At 36.4% G+C, this 16,602-nt stretch overlaps 1 protein-coding gene across 1 annotated transcript in view; it reads left to right on the forward strand.

Annotated features, from left to right (window-relative positions):
* Positions 1-16,602, forward strand: part of FAM227B (family with sequence similarity 227 member B) — a 318,111-nt gene that overhangs the window by 116,742 nt on the left and 184,767 nt on the right. The window contains exon 9 of the mRNA XM_007935308.1: positions 12,359-12,496. Coding sequence (XP_007933499.1) covers positions 12,359-12,496 — 138 coding nt within the window. The remainder of the gene's footprint in view (positions 1-12,358; positions 12,497-16,602) is intronic.

The following is a 16,602-nucleotide window of genomic DNA, read 5'->3' on the forward strand; positions in this document are numbered from 1 at the left end:
AAAAACAAATTAATGAGCAGATATAGAACACTGCCATTGCAAAATACACATTCATTTGAAGCACACATAAAATATTTCCAAATTCTCGAGATTCAAAATGGAGTCTTGTCAGTAGTCCCCACGCTAATTCCTTCTAGCATCTTAGTGCCTGAAAAACTAGGTGCAGCATTTGAATTAGGGATTCTGGTGTTCTGAACAACTCACTGAGTCAGAGTGCTCCAAACTCAGGGGAGTAGGATTAGAAAGGAGAAAGGGGAAGGGGAAAAAAATAACAAGAACAGAAGATCTACCCTGTGGAGCACCAACCGGCAGGTGAGGAAGTCCATCAGAGACCTCCCTGAGGGCAGATGAGAAGGGCCATCCAAGACCTCCCTGGGTTAAGGAAGAAGACACACTATAGCAGCATACCAGTGACCAAACCAGCATACTAGTGATCACCCCAAGGATCTACCTTCAGCACCTGCTTTTATAGGTAACTTGGGCTTGCTGGGTGTGAGCAGGCACTTCCAGAGCTGCTGAAACCCAAGCAGAGAGACGATTTGCACTGCAAGAGGGCAGACCATGGGAGGAGCTCCCGCAGGAGATCACTGAATGAGCTTGGGCCAGCTTTTTTGGCATGATGGGGGCCAGCACTTGACTTTGTCAGTAATCTTGGGTCCACTGGATGCAAGTGGACATTTCTCTGACTCCAGCACCACTGAAACCTGAGGAGAGAGGTCTTTGGTGCCACAAGGGGACAGGGTTTGAGAGGAACTCCCACAGCAGATTGTAGGCAGTTGTCTTGGGTCAGCTTTTTTGCATGCAGGGGCCTCAGGAGTGGGCTTTTTTGCATATGTCTGAGGCTGGTGGAAAGTGGCAACCCCTTAATAACCAAAGTCTTTGCTGACCTTGAGCTGTGGGCCTGTGCATAACAGTACAATGTCATCATTAATAGCCTGCTCAAAGCCCTAGAAATTGCCTCTAGCAACTTAGAGCTCCCCTTCCTTCTCTCTTCTCCTCCCACCTTCTCCGCCTATACCCTCACCCATCCAATAGAAAAATCACATTCAGCCACCATAATACCTGCCAGCTTGAATTCTAAAACCTCTTTACGACAGAGACCTATATCCATATTCCACCCACTGATTCCATCATCACAAAGAAAACTGCAGAGCAACCCAGCACACCTGAATCAATAACCCCCCCCCCAAAAAAAAACACTTGCTCCACTTTTCAAAATATTAAATCATAAAACCAAGACAAAACAAAACAACACATAACCAACATTTAAAGACAAACTCAGTATTTCTAGGAAACAACAGGCAACCTCAAATCCAACAAAAAAACAGGACAAGGCATTAGAAGCAAAACCACAAACAAAGGTCTCTAAACATGGAGGAAGAGGAGGCAATAGAATTACCTGAGAAGGAATTTAGAAGATACATTTATAGAGTTTTACAAGCCTAAGGAAACCCCAAAGAGAAGCAAAGGAGAACCCAGTTCCCTAGAAGAACTCAGGAAAATCATACAAGAACAAAATAACAAGATTAATGCACATTCAGAACTCATACAAAAACAGCAGTTAGAAATCCAGAAGATGAATACCAAAATTACAGAATTACACAGTACAGTAGAAGTGTGAAAGAGTCAGATAGAACTGACTGAAGAAAGCATATACCAACTAGAAGACAAATCCCTGGACACCAGCCTGTGAAGAAAAATTAGAACAAAGATTTAAGAGAAATGAAGAGAACCTAAGAGTTATATGGGACAACATGAAAAGAAACAACATACGCCTCATTGGAATTCCAGAATAAGAAGAGGTAAAAAAAAAAAAAAAAAAAAAAAACCTGAGAAAATTATGGAAGACTTACTACCAGAAAACTTCCCCCATACATGAAGGAAGAAAAGATATTTGTCCAAGAAGCTCATAGAACTCCATACAAGATAGATCCCAAGAGAAAAACACCAACCTATATTATAATCAAACTCTCCAAAACCAAAAACAAAGAAAAAAATTTGTGAGCTGCCCAGGACAAAAGAAATATTACTTATAATAATCAAACATTTAGGCTGAGCTCTAATTACTCAGCAGAAACCATGCAGGCAAGAAGGCAATGGGACGGTTTTTATAAAATACTGAAGGAAAAGAACTTCCAACCAAGAATCTTATATCCAGCCAAATTAGCCATCAAATAGGAAGGCAAAATCAAGGCATTCCCAGACAAACAGAAATTAAGGGGTTTTGTGAAAATTAGACCAACCCTACAAGAAATGCTTAAGGAGGTTCTTCCCATAGAGGACCCACAACAGAGATCAACAAAATCAGGATATGTGACATCAACACTAAAACCAAATCAGAAATAGAAACTAAAAATAAGACCATAAAAGACACTAAAAATATAAGACACTAAAAATCAAGGAAGACAATCAGCATATGACAACAACAACTAACCTATTAGAGGGAATAAAACTTCTAGATACAAACTTCCAAATGGAGAGGAAAACAGGGCAATGTCTTCATAGAAAGCACTATTCTAAAAATGTAGAGACAAGAATGTACTCCAAGGTAATCAAAGAGAAAATTAGCAATCCCCCTAAGCAGGAAGGAAAATATATGGTTTTAATAAGCACAAAACCAACAATAAAGAAGAAAAGAGAGGAAGCATTTGGCAGCAAATCAAACTCAGCACAGAAAAGTATATGAACCAAGGAAACACCAACAACACAACAAAAAAGCACAATAGAATGACAACAGCCAATTCATATCTATCACTAATTACACTCAACGTGAATGGACTAAGTGCACCAATCAAGAGAAAGAGAGTGGCAGACTGGATAAGAAAAGAAGACTCATCGATATGATGCCTACAAGAGATCCACCTTAGACACAAAGATAAAAACAAATTAAGAGTTAAGTGGTGGGAAAAAAATATACAAAGCCAATGGTAGTCAATAAAGAGCAGGAGTGGCAATATTTTAATTTCTGATAAAATAGGCATTAAGGTGAAAAACATCATAAGAGACAAAGAAGGACATTATATGATGTTGAAAGGGTCAATTGACAAAGAAGATATTACGATAATAAATATTTATGCACCCAGTGAAAGTGCTCCAAAATACGTGAAGCAAATATTAACTGAATTAAAAGGGATAATAGACAACTCTACAATAGTAGTAGGAGACTGTAACACACCACAAAGAGGCACAGGTCAACTAGAAAAAAACTCAACCAAGATAAAGAAGAACTCAACAATACAATCAACCAACTCATCCTCATATACAGAGCATTCCACCCAACAAAAGCACAATTCACATTCTTCTCCAGTACACATGGATCCTTCTCCAGAATAGATCATATGTTAGGACATAAAACAAGCCTCAATATATTCAAAAGCATTGAAATACTACAAAGCATCTTCTTGGACCACAATGCTATAAAATTAGAAATTAAAAATGGGAAGATCAAGGAAAACACATCCAACGTGGAAGCTGAACAATTTACTGCTCAAAAACTACTGGGTAATAGAACAAATAAAAACTGAAATTAAAAAAAAAAAATTCCTAGAAACAAACAAGAATGAAGATACATCATACCAAAACCTGTAGGACACAGCAAAAGCAGTACTCAGAGGACAGTTTAGGGCAATAAAAGCATACATCAAAAAAGAGGAAAGCAACAAAATCAGCACTCTAATTCATCAACTCCAGCAAGTAGAAAAAGAACAACAAAAGAATCCTACAGTATCTAGAAGTAAGGAAATAAAGATCAGTGCAGAAACAAATGAAACAGAAAACAAACAAACAAACAAAAAAAAAACATAGAGAAAAGCAAAAAAACAAAAAGCTGGTTCTTCAAAAAGATGAATAAAATCGATAAACCATTGGCATATCTAACAAAAGAAAAGAGAAGATCCAAATCACAAGAATTGTAAATGAAAGGGTGTCATTACAACAGAACAAACTGAAATAAAAAAAGATACTGACAGAATATTATGAAAGACTGTACAGATTTGAGAACATAGAAGAGATGGACAAGTTTCTAGAATCACAAGACCTACCTAAACTATCCCACTCAGAGATAGAATACTTGAATGGACCTATAACAAAAGAAGAAATTGAGCAGATCATAAAAAAAAAAAAAAGAAAAAGAAACTTCCAACAAAGAAAAGTCCTGGCCTTGGTGGCTTCACTAGAGAATTCTACCAAATATTCAGGAAAGAATTGACACCTATACTACTCAAGATATTGCAGAACATAGAAAAAGATGGTATACTCCCAAACTCATTTTATGAAGCCAGCATAACACTAATACCAAAAACCAGGGAAAGACACCACTGAAAAGGAAAACTACAGACCAATATCCCTCATGAACATAGATGCAAAAATCTGTAACAAAATCCTAGCCAACAGAATCCAACAACACATCAAAAACTTAATATACCCTGACCAAGTGGTATTCATACCAGGTTTACAAGGGTGGTTCAGCATCAGAAAAACAATCTATGTAATCCACCACATAAATAAAACAAAAGAAAAGAACCATATGATTATATCAATTGATGCACAAAAGGCATTTGATAAAATCCAACATCCATTCTTGTTCAGAACTCTCAGCAAAATAGAGATAGAAGGGAAATTCCTCAACATAATAAAAGATATATATGGAAAGCTAGTGGCCAACATCAGTATTAATGGAGAAAGACTCAAGGCATTCCCCTTATGAACGGGAACCAGACAGAGATGCCCTCTATCACCACTTCTATTTAATATTGTATTGGAAGTCCTGGCCAGGGCAATAAGGCAAGAAAGAGAAATAAAAGGCATACAAATTGGCAAAGAGGAATTAAAACTATCTCTATTTGTGGATGATATGATCCTCTACATAGAAAACCCAAAGGACTCAATAAAAAAACCTATTGGAACTAATAGAGAGGTTCAGCAAAGTGGCATGAATCAAGGTCAACATACAAAAATCAGTTGGATTCCTCTACAGCAACAAAGAGTCCCCTGATAAAGAAATAAGGGAAAGAATACCATTTACTATAGCTACAAAAAACATAAAATATCTGGGAATTAACCTCACCAGAGACACAAAAGACCTATACAAAGAAAATGATAAAACAGTACTACGAGAGACAACAAGGGCTCTACATAAATGGAAGAACCTGCCTTGTTCATGGATAGATAGACTGAATAGTGTGAAAATGTCAATACTACCTAAAGCAATCTACACATTTAATGCAATCCCAATCCAGATTCCAACAAAATTTTTTAAGGACATGGAAAAACCAATTACTAACCTCATATGGAAAGGAAAGAGACCTCAGATAAGCAGAACCCTTCTGATAAAGAAGAACAAAATGGGAGATCACACTCCCAGATCTTAAGAACTGCCATACAGCCACAGTAGTCAAAACAGCATGGTATTGGTACAATGATAGTCAGATAGACCAATTATAGACCCATCCATCTATGGAAAGCTGATCTTTGACAAAAGTCCAAAACCCATTAAATGGGGAAGAGATAGCCAATCTCAAATGGTGCTGGCAAAACTGGATATCCACTTGCAAAAAAATGAAACAAGACCCATACCTCACCCTATACACAAAAATAAACTCAAGCTGGATTAATGACTTAAATGTAAAACCCAAAACTATAAAATTCATCAAAGATAAAATAGGGGCAAATCTGGAGGCCCTAATTTATGGCATAAATAGTCTATCAAGCATAACCCAGAATGCACAGGAGGTAGAAGAGAAGGTAGATGACTGGGACCCTTTAAAAATTAAATTCTTATGTGCATCGAAAGACTTTGTCAAAAGGGTGAAAAGAGAACCTACAGATTGGGAGAAAATATTTGCCTATGACATATCTGATAAAGGATTTATCTCCAAAATCTATAGAAAACTTCAACACCTCAGCACCAAAAAGACAAATAACCCAATTCATAAATAGGCAAAAGGCTTACACAGACACTTCACTGAAAATGAGATACTGGCAGCCAACAAACACATGAGAAATTTCTCACAATCATTAGTCATTAGAGCGATGCAAATCAAAACAACGATGAGATATCATCTCACCCTACAATAATAGCAAAGTTCAACAGGTCAGAAAATGACAAATGCTGGTAAGGTTGTGGAGAGATTGAAACTCTTGTGCACTGCTGGTAGGATTGTAAAATCATACAACCATTGTGGCATACGGTATGGCGTTTCCTTAAAAAACTGAAAATAGAAATACCATTTGACCCACCAATTCCATTACTAGGAATATATCCTAAAGAGGTGAGAGCGCACAAACAGATACATACACACCTATGTTCATTGCAGCACAATTTACTATAGCAAAGAGATGTAAACAACCTAAATGCCCATCAGTGGATGAGTGGATAACCAAATTATGGTATATCCACACAACGGAATACTATGCCACATTAAAGAACAATTAGGGATACGCAAATCATCTTGCAGCGTGGATGAACCTGGAGGGCATTATGCTGAGTGAAATAAGTCAATTGCAGAAAGACAAGTACTGTATGAGCCCATTACTGTAAAAAGACAGAGAAGGGTTTGCTTGAGAAAGGGATCTCACTTTGTAAGTTACCAGGATGGGGAGGGAAGTGCAGGGATTAATTTTGGGCTAGTTGGGGCCTACATGCTGACATGGGTAAGGGGAGGGATGTATGGAAAGAGTCTGTGACCACCATGATAACATTAGGAAAAGGAAAGGCACCGAATTGTGCACATAAGAAATAGACGACAGATGCTAATACCAACCAATGTGTCCACAATACTGCGTGACCATTAACACCAAACACCAGGCTACAGAGAAACACATAAACATCTGAGAGGATCAGATGGGGGTCAGTGAACAGGAGTATACTCTAGACCAAGGATAGACTTAGCAGAGGCTAGTCTTGCACAGATACCAATGATACAAAATACCTTCAGTCCTTACTGAAACAATAGAAAACAGGCGCAGAGCAATCCCTCACAGACAACCAGACACTATGGGAGAGAGATCCAATAGATCTACCATCTCAGGACCTTAGTAGTGGGGCACACGAAACTCAACTGGCATAACAAAATACATAAAAGCCTTGTTCTTCATCCTACATTGGTGAGTAGCCACTGAAGTCTTTAAAGTTTTCAAGCGGCCATCTAAGAAGAAGCTAATGGTCTCCTATCATTGGAAGTGAAGAAGAGTGCAAAAAAACAAGGGCATTTGGAAGCAAGCAACCCTAGGACATGATGGCCCTCGAGACCAGAAAAACTAGATGGTGCCTGGCTACCAGTGCCTATCATTAGGAAAGGATCAAATCTAGAGATCTTGGATAGAGTGAGAGGAAAAACGTGGAACAAAATCCAAAAACTCAATAATGACCAGAATTACTGGTCGGATGAAGTCTAATGAGACACCCCCCACACACACCCAATACTCTGTCCCTAGAATACATTCTGCTCTTGGAATAAAACCCAGGGGTTGGCTCTCAGCCCAGTAGTTAACAAGATGTACGTGCAGACCACTCAACCCAGGATGACACCCCCACATACTCTACATGCTCTAAGTTAATACATCCCTTAGAGCAATAGACCACAGGGCACCAGAGGGGCAACATTCACACTGAGGAAATGCAAGACAAACAGGAGTGCACAACTATGAGGGACACAGGGGTAGTGCTACTGAGCAGGGAGGGGAGGAGAATGGGTTAGGGTTGGGCATGGTAAATGGAGAGTGAAACTAAATGTACACATATATTGTTGACTATAAAACAAACTCTTAAAATTAAAAATAAAAATTCAATAAATAAATAAATGTTAGCTCTATAATATATAAAACATTAAAAAATGAAATATTTCCAAATTCTCCATATATTCACCCAAAAATCAAACCTCCACAAATTTCAAGCTATTTAAATCATATAGAACATGTTTTCTCACTACAATGCAATGAGTTACAAACCATGACAAAAAACAAGTAGAACAGAAAAGTCTTCATGTATTTAGAAAATGAAAAAATATATATGTCTAAGTAGCCCATTGGTGAAAGAAGATTTCATAATGGAAATTTTAAAATAGTTTTGTACTAAATTAAAAAAAAGCCTACATATAAAAATACATAAGATGGCAGCTAAAATGATATTTAGAGGGTAATTTGTGGCCCTAAATTCATATTTAGAGAAGAATAAAGGCTGATAATCAGTAATCTAAGCATTCTTCTCAAGATACAAGAAACTGGTCCTTCAGCTTTTTGATATTTTAGGTCTGAATTTTCTGTGCTATATCCAAAAAGAGAGAACACATAATGAGTAAAGAAGGAAAAAATCAAAGTACTTTTAGAAAGTTCCCCAGACTTGAAATTTGAAAGGAATTATCCAATGCTTTGGACAATTAATAAAAATACACGCACACAACAGCTTATTACTGTGAAACCTCAGAACCCTAAGAACAAAGAGAAATGACTAAATCTTTCAAAGAACCAGAAAGATCAAGAGAAAGGTTGATGTCAGCCTTCTTAGCAACAGCTCTGAAAGCTAAAAGGCAATGGAACAATGCCCTAAAAATTCTGAGGGACAATTTATAACTTAGCACCCTACAACAAATTACCAAGTTAAGTGTAAGCTGAATTAAAGACATTTTCAGATATGCAAGTCCCAAAAACAGTTACTTTGCATATATCCTTTCTTATGATGGTATTGGAGAAGACACATAAACAAAATAAAGAATGAATTAAGGAACAGGACAAGAAAGATAGGGTCCAAGAAATAGGGACTGTAACAGAAGGAACTGTTGAATCCCCCCAAAATGGTGAAGTGAGCTCCCTGGATGACAGCTGTACACTGAGCCTAAAAACAAACAAACAAAAAAGTTCATTCTGAAGCACAACAGAAAGCTTTGAAAGAGATGTCTTCAAGATTATTTAATTGAGAGAGTAACTAATGTATTTGAATGTATTCAGAAGCAACACAGACAATTGGGAAGCAGGGAGGAGTTGGATAAATTAATTATCTAAATGAAACTCACTGCCCTCGGGTCGATTCCGACTCATAACTACCTCCATTGGGTATCCGAGGTTGTAAATCTTTACAGAAGTAGATTGCCCCATCTTCCTTCCACAGAGCAGCTGGTGGGTTTGAATTGCTGACCTTCCAGTTAGCAGGCAAATGCCTTATCCACTACACCACCAGAGCTCCTTGAAATTAAATATAAGTATATTAAAAAATAAGCAAAAATATCAGTTATTAACTTCAGGGAAATAAAAATTTTCTCAAGAAAGAATGTTACCACCTTAACTGTGAATAGGGTTTTACATGTATTTACATGTAAATATATAGAGTATTAATCTAAGTATTGAAAGTTAGCAAGTGAAAAGTTTAATTTAATACCTTTGAAATTATGTGGCTGGAATAGAACTCATGATGGTGAGAGAAGAAAATGAGAGATTGCTAAATCCTTGTATCCTATATTGAGATGTCAATAGATACTGCCTAAAATTAAAACATCAAGAAGTTACATATAACTACTTTTTGAAGGTAAGATATGGAAGTGAATACAAATTAAGGCAATTGTTTCTGGGAAGCAGATATAGTATTGGGGATGTGTGAGGGAATTACTGGGTTCTATAATATTTGACTCTTTATGGGAGCTCTGGTGGGATAGTGGGATAGTGCCTAAGACATTTGACTGCTAACCAGGAGGCTGGTGGTTCAAACCCACCAGCCACTCCTCAGAAGGAGGTTGGGCAATCTACATCTGTAGTGATACTGCCTCAGAAACCCAAGGAGGGGTTGTTATGGGTTGGATCCAACTTGATGGCAGTGGATTTGACTCTTTATATGCCTGTTTAAATTTAATTAAATAAAAATGAAAAATTAAAATATATATAATTTACTATGTAATTTCAAAGATATCTGTGTGTCTAATCCCATTGATTTGTATGCCATTATTTCTAACCCCAGTATGGTAAAAAAATATTCCTTAGGAAACCCTTGAATAGATGCTTGCAAAGTTAATAGAAGTTGTCAAAGTTAAAAATGTAGAACACACTTCATTTGAGGATTGGGGCCCTAAATTAATACCATTCTTTGGAAGAGTCTGTGTTTAGTTACTAGATCAAATTGTTTAATTTGCAATTAATATTGTAATGTTGTGATGGCTCAACCAATAGTTACTTGAAAAGGGAACAATGCAGAAAGGAACTTGGGCTTGCTATGGACCAGGTACTGAGCTAAATAGTTTTCTGTCTGCCTCAAAGGTAGGAAGGAACTTTGTTGTATTGAATTGTGTGTCCTTGTATCAAGCACATAGTACCCAGTGTTTGTTGAAGGAATAAATTTTATTTCTCTTAATATATGAGGACTAGGTAGGATTGGTCCCAGAAATATAAGAATTATTCAACATTAAACAATCTATCAAGAAGTCTTCAAATGAATCAAACTGAAAAGTTCTGCATATTTTTTCTAGTGGTGATTAATTGTTAATCTGTATCTAAAATCACTTAAAAATTCTAATTTGATAGTCTAATATAGCAAATAATCCTTATTGAACACTCACAACTAAGAAAGTACTAGTTGTATTTATGAGTATAGAAAATATAATGTATAGATATATAGAAATAGTGATAATATTAGCTCATATTTGTATATGCAATGACATTTTTCAAGCACTTTAACATATATTACCTCAATTGATCCACAGAACAATCATATGAAGTATAGAAAGGAATTTACATTATTCTCATTCTTATTCCTAGGTGATTAAATCCAATCTTACACATATTAAAAGTAACAAAATTTGATCATCTTAAATTAATTTTTGAGTACTGTCATAGTCACTTGACTGCTAACCAGAAGGCTGGTGGTTCAAACCCACCAGCCACTCCTCGGAAAGAAGATGGGGCAATCTACTTCTATAGTGATACTGCCTCAGAAACCCAAGGATGGGTTACCATGAGTCGGGTCTGACTCCACGGCACATAACAACAACATAGTTATCTAATGCTGCTATAATAGAAATACTGCTAGTGAATGGCTTTAACAAACATAAATTTATTTTCTCATAGTTTAGGAGGCTAGAAGTCAGAATTCAAGGTACCAGCTCTAGGGAATTTCTTGGAAATCTCCAGTGTCTTGGCACCTGTCTTCCCCTGAGTCTAGGAGGTTCTCAGCACAGGGACACTGGATCCAAAGAATGAGCTCTTCTCATGGCTCTTCTTTCTTGGTAGTAGTAGTCCCTTTCTACTCAAATTCTATCCTTTTATCTCTTTTAAGATAAAAGGTGTGACTCAAGCAAGGGTGTGACTTGAGTATAAGGTGTGACTTAAATAAGGATATGGCTTGAGTCCCACTCTCTTGTAAGGCTGTGACTCAGGATATACCTCACATTCATCCTGCCTGATTAACATATAAAAAAGCCAAACCCCCTGCCACTGATTCGATTCCAATTCACAGTGACCCCCATTGGATTTCCAAGGCTGTAAATCTTTTCAGAAATAGATTGACTCATCTTCCTCCTGCAGAGCAGCTGGTAGGTTTGAACCACTGAACTTCTGATTAACAGCAAAATGCCTCAGCCACTACCCACCAGAGAGAACTCCTTTAAGTAACATATAGAGGTTAGAATTTACAACACATTACACATCACAAAATGGAGGAAAGCCACACAATACTGGGAATCATGGCCTAGCCAAGTTGACACACATTTTTAGGGAACACTGTTCAATCCATAGCAAGTACTCTAATTGATTCATAAATGTCATTTTAAAAAGGAGATACAGATAAGCAATATTTGAAAAAATAATGATCACCTACACTCAGAGATAATCGTATTACTATTTAGGCAATAGCTATATATGTATATAATCAAACACAAAAACGTAAAATTATTCTTCACAAAAAATATATCATGAGTGTCTTTCTGTATAAATAAATATTTACAAGATATTTTTAATACCTACTTCATAATCCACTGTACAGATCTACTGTTGTTGGTTATTTAGGTCTTGTTCTAGTTTTCACAATGATTATCTTCCTTTTATGTCCATTTGTGGATGTAAATGGACTGATTTCTTGGCTGAGGCTGACTTCTTTTTGGTAAATCATATTTTCTTCTTGAGACCAGATCTTCTGACCTTAATTATAAAAGTACCTAAAGTTATGAGTTAGAAGATGCTATTGAGTTTTAGCTCTTGGCTAATTCACTGTTTCACATTACAAGACACTTCTGTATTGAAGTTCTGCTATTTGCAACTTTAGGCAGACAATACTTACAGGGCTTTTGTGAAGTTGAAATGTATGACAATAATAAAAATTCTTGGAAAGAGACATTTTTAAAATATTAATTTGTTTTACTAAATGTATGTTTTTCATTAACAGGTTTAAAACCTCCAAAAAGCTTTTGGACCCACTGGGAACTGAAGGGACTTACCACAACAACCATACATGGTAGCAAGAGAGCACCAAAAATATCTGTAAAGGAAATGATTGCAAGCAGTCAAGAAAGCACAAAAGCTAGTAAGTAAATTTATTGTAAACAACGGAATGGAATAGATCGTCAAACTCAAGGATATTAGGTTATTTATTAGTCAGAATTTTCTTTGGTACAGGATCTTAAAATAATATTTGATTTATAGATTGCTACTGTAGTAACTTGAATATTACTGCTTTACATTTTCTTTTTTTTTTTATTATAAAAGTGTGATATGCTTAAGTCCTTTTCCCTTTCATCTGTGAAAGTAATTTTAAATTTTATTTTTAGGAATTTTTTTGGTCTTAATGTACACTATAAATATTTTTCTCACTTTTAGCTGTATTGCTAACTGTTTAACAATGTGCTTTATTGTTTAGAATTTTTATTGAGTGAATTTATGTTTTCTTTAGGGCTTCAATAATGTGGCATATTTGTTAGGACTATCTATCTACTGGGAGCTCTGGTAGCATAGTGGCTAAGACACTTGCCTGCTAACCAGACGGCTGGCGGTTTCAAACCCACCAGCCACTCCTCGGAAGGAAGGTTGGGCAATCCTACTTCCGTAGTGATACTGCCTCGGAAACCCAAGGAGGGGTCGCTATGAGTCAGGTATGACTCGACGGCACATAACAACAACAACAATCTATCTACTACCTAAGATGATAAAAATAGCTACCTGTATTTTTTCCTTGTGTCTTTTGATTTCCATGTTTGATTTAATTTTTTAATCTACTTGGAAAGTATTTTGTTATAAATAGAGTGGTTATATTCCAGTATTATGTTTTTCTCTTTTTTTTTAACTCATTACTCACTTACTAAATCGTCCACTTATTGATTATTTGAAATAATACATTATTTTGATACATTTTTGTATCCTCTCCTATTCCTTAGAGCTACATGCCATATTTTTTACACCAAGACCAAACTTCTCAGTTACTCTATACCAATAAGTTTTATAAGGCAAGTATATTTCTTGTTTAGGCTGCCTCCTTTACTATAGTACCTAATGTAGATCTGATGCTTAGGCTATGTTTCTGACCTATTAAATCAGAATTTCTGGCAGGAGGGTGAAACTGAAGTTCAATAAAATACCTGGGGGAAAAAAAATTCCCCAGGCAATTTCAATGTGCAGGTAAAGTTAAGAACCACTGGTGTAGAGAGAAATGTCTTTCTAACCTTCAACCTGATCCTTGATAAATGAAAGGGGAGAGGGAGGACCCAGCTACTCAACCTCCTCTTCTGAAAGCTATTCTTTAATTAATTTTATTCTATAATGAATTAATTTGTTGTTTACTGTTCTTCAGATTTGTACACTTTCAATGTAGAGTATCTCTGTTTCAGCTGTGGTTTTCCCCACTATTGTCCCCATAAATATGATTCTATATAATGTCTGTCTTTTAGTAGTTAATGAGATGTCTTGTTTGCTTATGTTACCTTTAACAATTTTCCAGAACTTCATACATATTCATTATTTTGGGGGTCTTTTCAAGGAATTGTGTGAATGGAAAGGAAGATAGTCAACAATCTCAACCCAATCTTGTATATCGGTCTTTACTTCATGCCCATACATGTGAATAACAACTTGGCTAAATATAAAATTCAGGGGACTTTTTGGAATTTCTTATTTTGTTAAAATTTTAATGTATACAAAAAATAAGTATTTGCACAAGTAGATAGCTTAGGGGGCAGTAATGTGTCAGAAAGAAGGACACAGGGAAGAGGTAACTACAGGGAGGAAGTGGGAAGAGCTGTTATATTGTGGGGATTACAATCAATATCATGAAACAAAATGTGTATGAACTACTGTATGGAAAATGAATTTTCTCTGAAAACTTTCACCCAAATCACAATAAATATTTTTCAAAAAATAACAAGAATGATATAAGCAACTCCGAAATATCTTTACCCAGATTCATCCACTATTTACATTTTACCCCATTTGCTTTCTTTTCTCTCCTCTGCAAGCATTGAAAGCTTACGTTTCCCTATACAATTACTGCTTTAACAGCATGCCATAAATTTAGATGTTGTATTTTCATTGTCATTAAATAAAAACTATTTTCTAATTTCCATTATAATTTCTCTTGGGTTGTTTAGAGGTGTGTTGTTTAGCTTCCAAATATTTGGGACTTTTCTGGATATTTTATAGTTACTGTTTTTTAATAAAAATTATTATGGTCTGAGAACACAGTCTGTAAAATCTTCTGCAATATATTTAGACTTCTTTTTGTAGTACAACGCATGGTCTATCTAGGTGAATATTCCATATGCATTTGAGAAAAATGTTTATTCTGAAGTTTTATAAATTTCAAGATTAATATAGGAGCTCTGGTAGTGTAGTGCCTAAGGCACTTGACTGCTAACCAGAAGGCTGGCAGTTCAAACCCACCAGCCACTCCTCAGAAGGAAGATGGGGCAATCTATTTCCGTAGTGATACTGCCTCGGAAACCCAAGGAGGGGTCACTATGAGTCGGCTCAGACTCGACGGCACATAACAACAACAACAGCATAGTTGATAGTGTTATACAGATATTCTATACCAGGGGTCAGCTAACTACAGACTGCAAAGCAAATCTGAACTGTTTTTATAGAGCCCACAAGCTGAGAATGGTACATATTTATCCCTTGCAGTAGAATCAATTCCTGCTCATAGCAACTCTACATAACAGAGTAGAACTGTCCCATAGGGTTTCTAAGTCTATAATCTTTACAGAAGCAGAGTGCCACATCTGTCTTTCCATGCAGTGGCTGGAGGGTCTGAACCACAGCCTTTTGGTTAGAAGACAAAATCTTAACCACTGCAACATCAGGGCTTCTTTTTACGTACTTAAAAGGTTGTAAAAGGTTTCCTGGGTGGCGCTAATGGTTAAACACTTGACTATTAGCCAAAAAAGTTGGCAGTTCAAACCCACTCAGAGGCACCTAGGAAGACAGGCCTGGTGATCTGTTTCTGAAAGTTTACAGCCTTGAAAACCCAATGGAGCAGTTCTACTCTGTACACACGGAGTTGTCATGTGTAAGAAATGACTCAAAGATGACAAAAGGATGGTTAAAAAAGAAGAAAACCACATGTAGCCCACAAAAGAAGCAGAAGTGTCATTTTGAAGACTAAGATAGTTCTGACCCAAGCCATGGGATTTTCAGTTGCTTCATATGCATGTGAGAGCTGGAAAACGAATAAAGAAGGCTTCTGAAGAACTGATGCATTTAAATTGTGACATTGGCAAAGAATATTGAATGTAGCATGGACTTCTAGAAGAATGAACAAATCTATCCTCAAGGAAGTGCAGCCAGAATGCTCCTTGGAAGCAAGAAGGCCAGATTTCGTCTCAACTACTTTGGTCATGTTGTCAGAAGGAACCATTCCCTGGAGAAAGATATCATTCTTGGTAAAGTAGAGCATCAGTAAAAAAAGGGGAAAGACCCTCAATGAGATGGATTGACATAGTGGAAGCAACGATGGGCTCAACAATAGCAGAGATTGTGAGGATGGCACATGACCGGGCAGTGTTTCATTCTGTTGTACATAAGGTCGCTATGAGTCAGAGATGACTCAATGACACCTAACAACAACAACAACAATATGGCATCTTCAGATTTCTTATGCTTGTTGTTTGCATGGAGTATCTTTCCCATCATTTTCCTTACCTGGTTGTGTTTCTACTTTGAGTGTACTTCTTGTAAATAAGTTATAGTTGAATATTTCTGTTTTATTCAGTCTGACAATTCTAATTGGAGGTGCTTACTTCATTCCTATTTAATGTAATTATTGATAGGGTTGGTTTTATTTCTATTATGTTCCTATTTATTTTCAATTATTTCTTTTTTCTTATTCTCTAGTCTCCTTTCTGGTCTCCTTTTATTTAATATTTAATATTGAATATTCCACTGAAATTCATCTGTTGGCTGTTTACCTATACCTCTTTGTGTTTTAGGAGGTTGTTTTAATGATTTAAAAAATATGTCCTTTAATTATCAAAACACTAGTTAAAGTTAATATTGTCCTACATCACTTAAAATGTAGATACTTACAGCAATATAGTTCATTTATACCCATCTTTGTGCTATTGTTGTCATATATTGTTGTTGTTGTTGTTGTTATTTGCCATCGAGTCGGCCCCGACTCATAGCGACCCCTCCTTGGGTTTC

The sequence above is a fragment of the Orycteropus afer genome, unplaced genomic scaffold (genome assembly GCF_000298275.1).
Source record: "Orycteropus afer afer isolate SDZICR_OR568_19922 unplaced genomic scaffold, OryAfe1.0 scaffold00026, whole genome shotgun sequence".
Lineage (NCBI taxonomy): Eukaryota > Metazoa > Chordata > Mammalia > Tubulidentata > Orycteropodidae > Orycteropus > Orycteropus afer.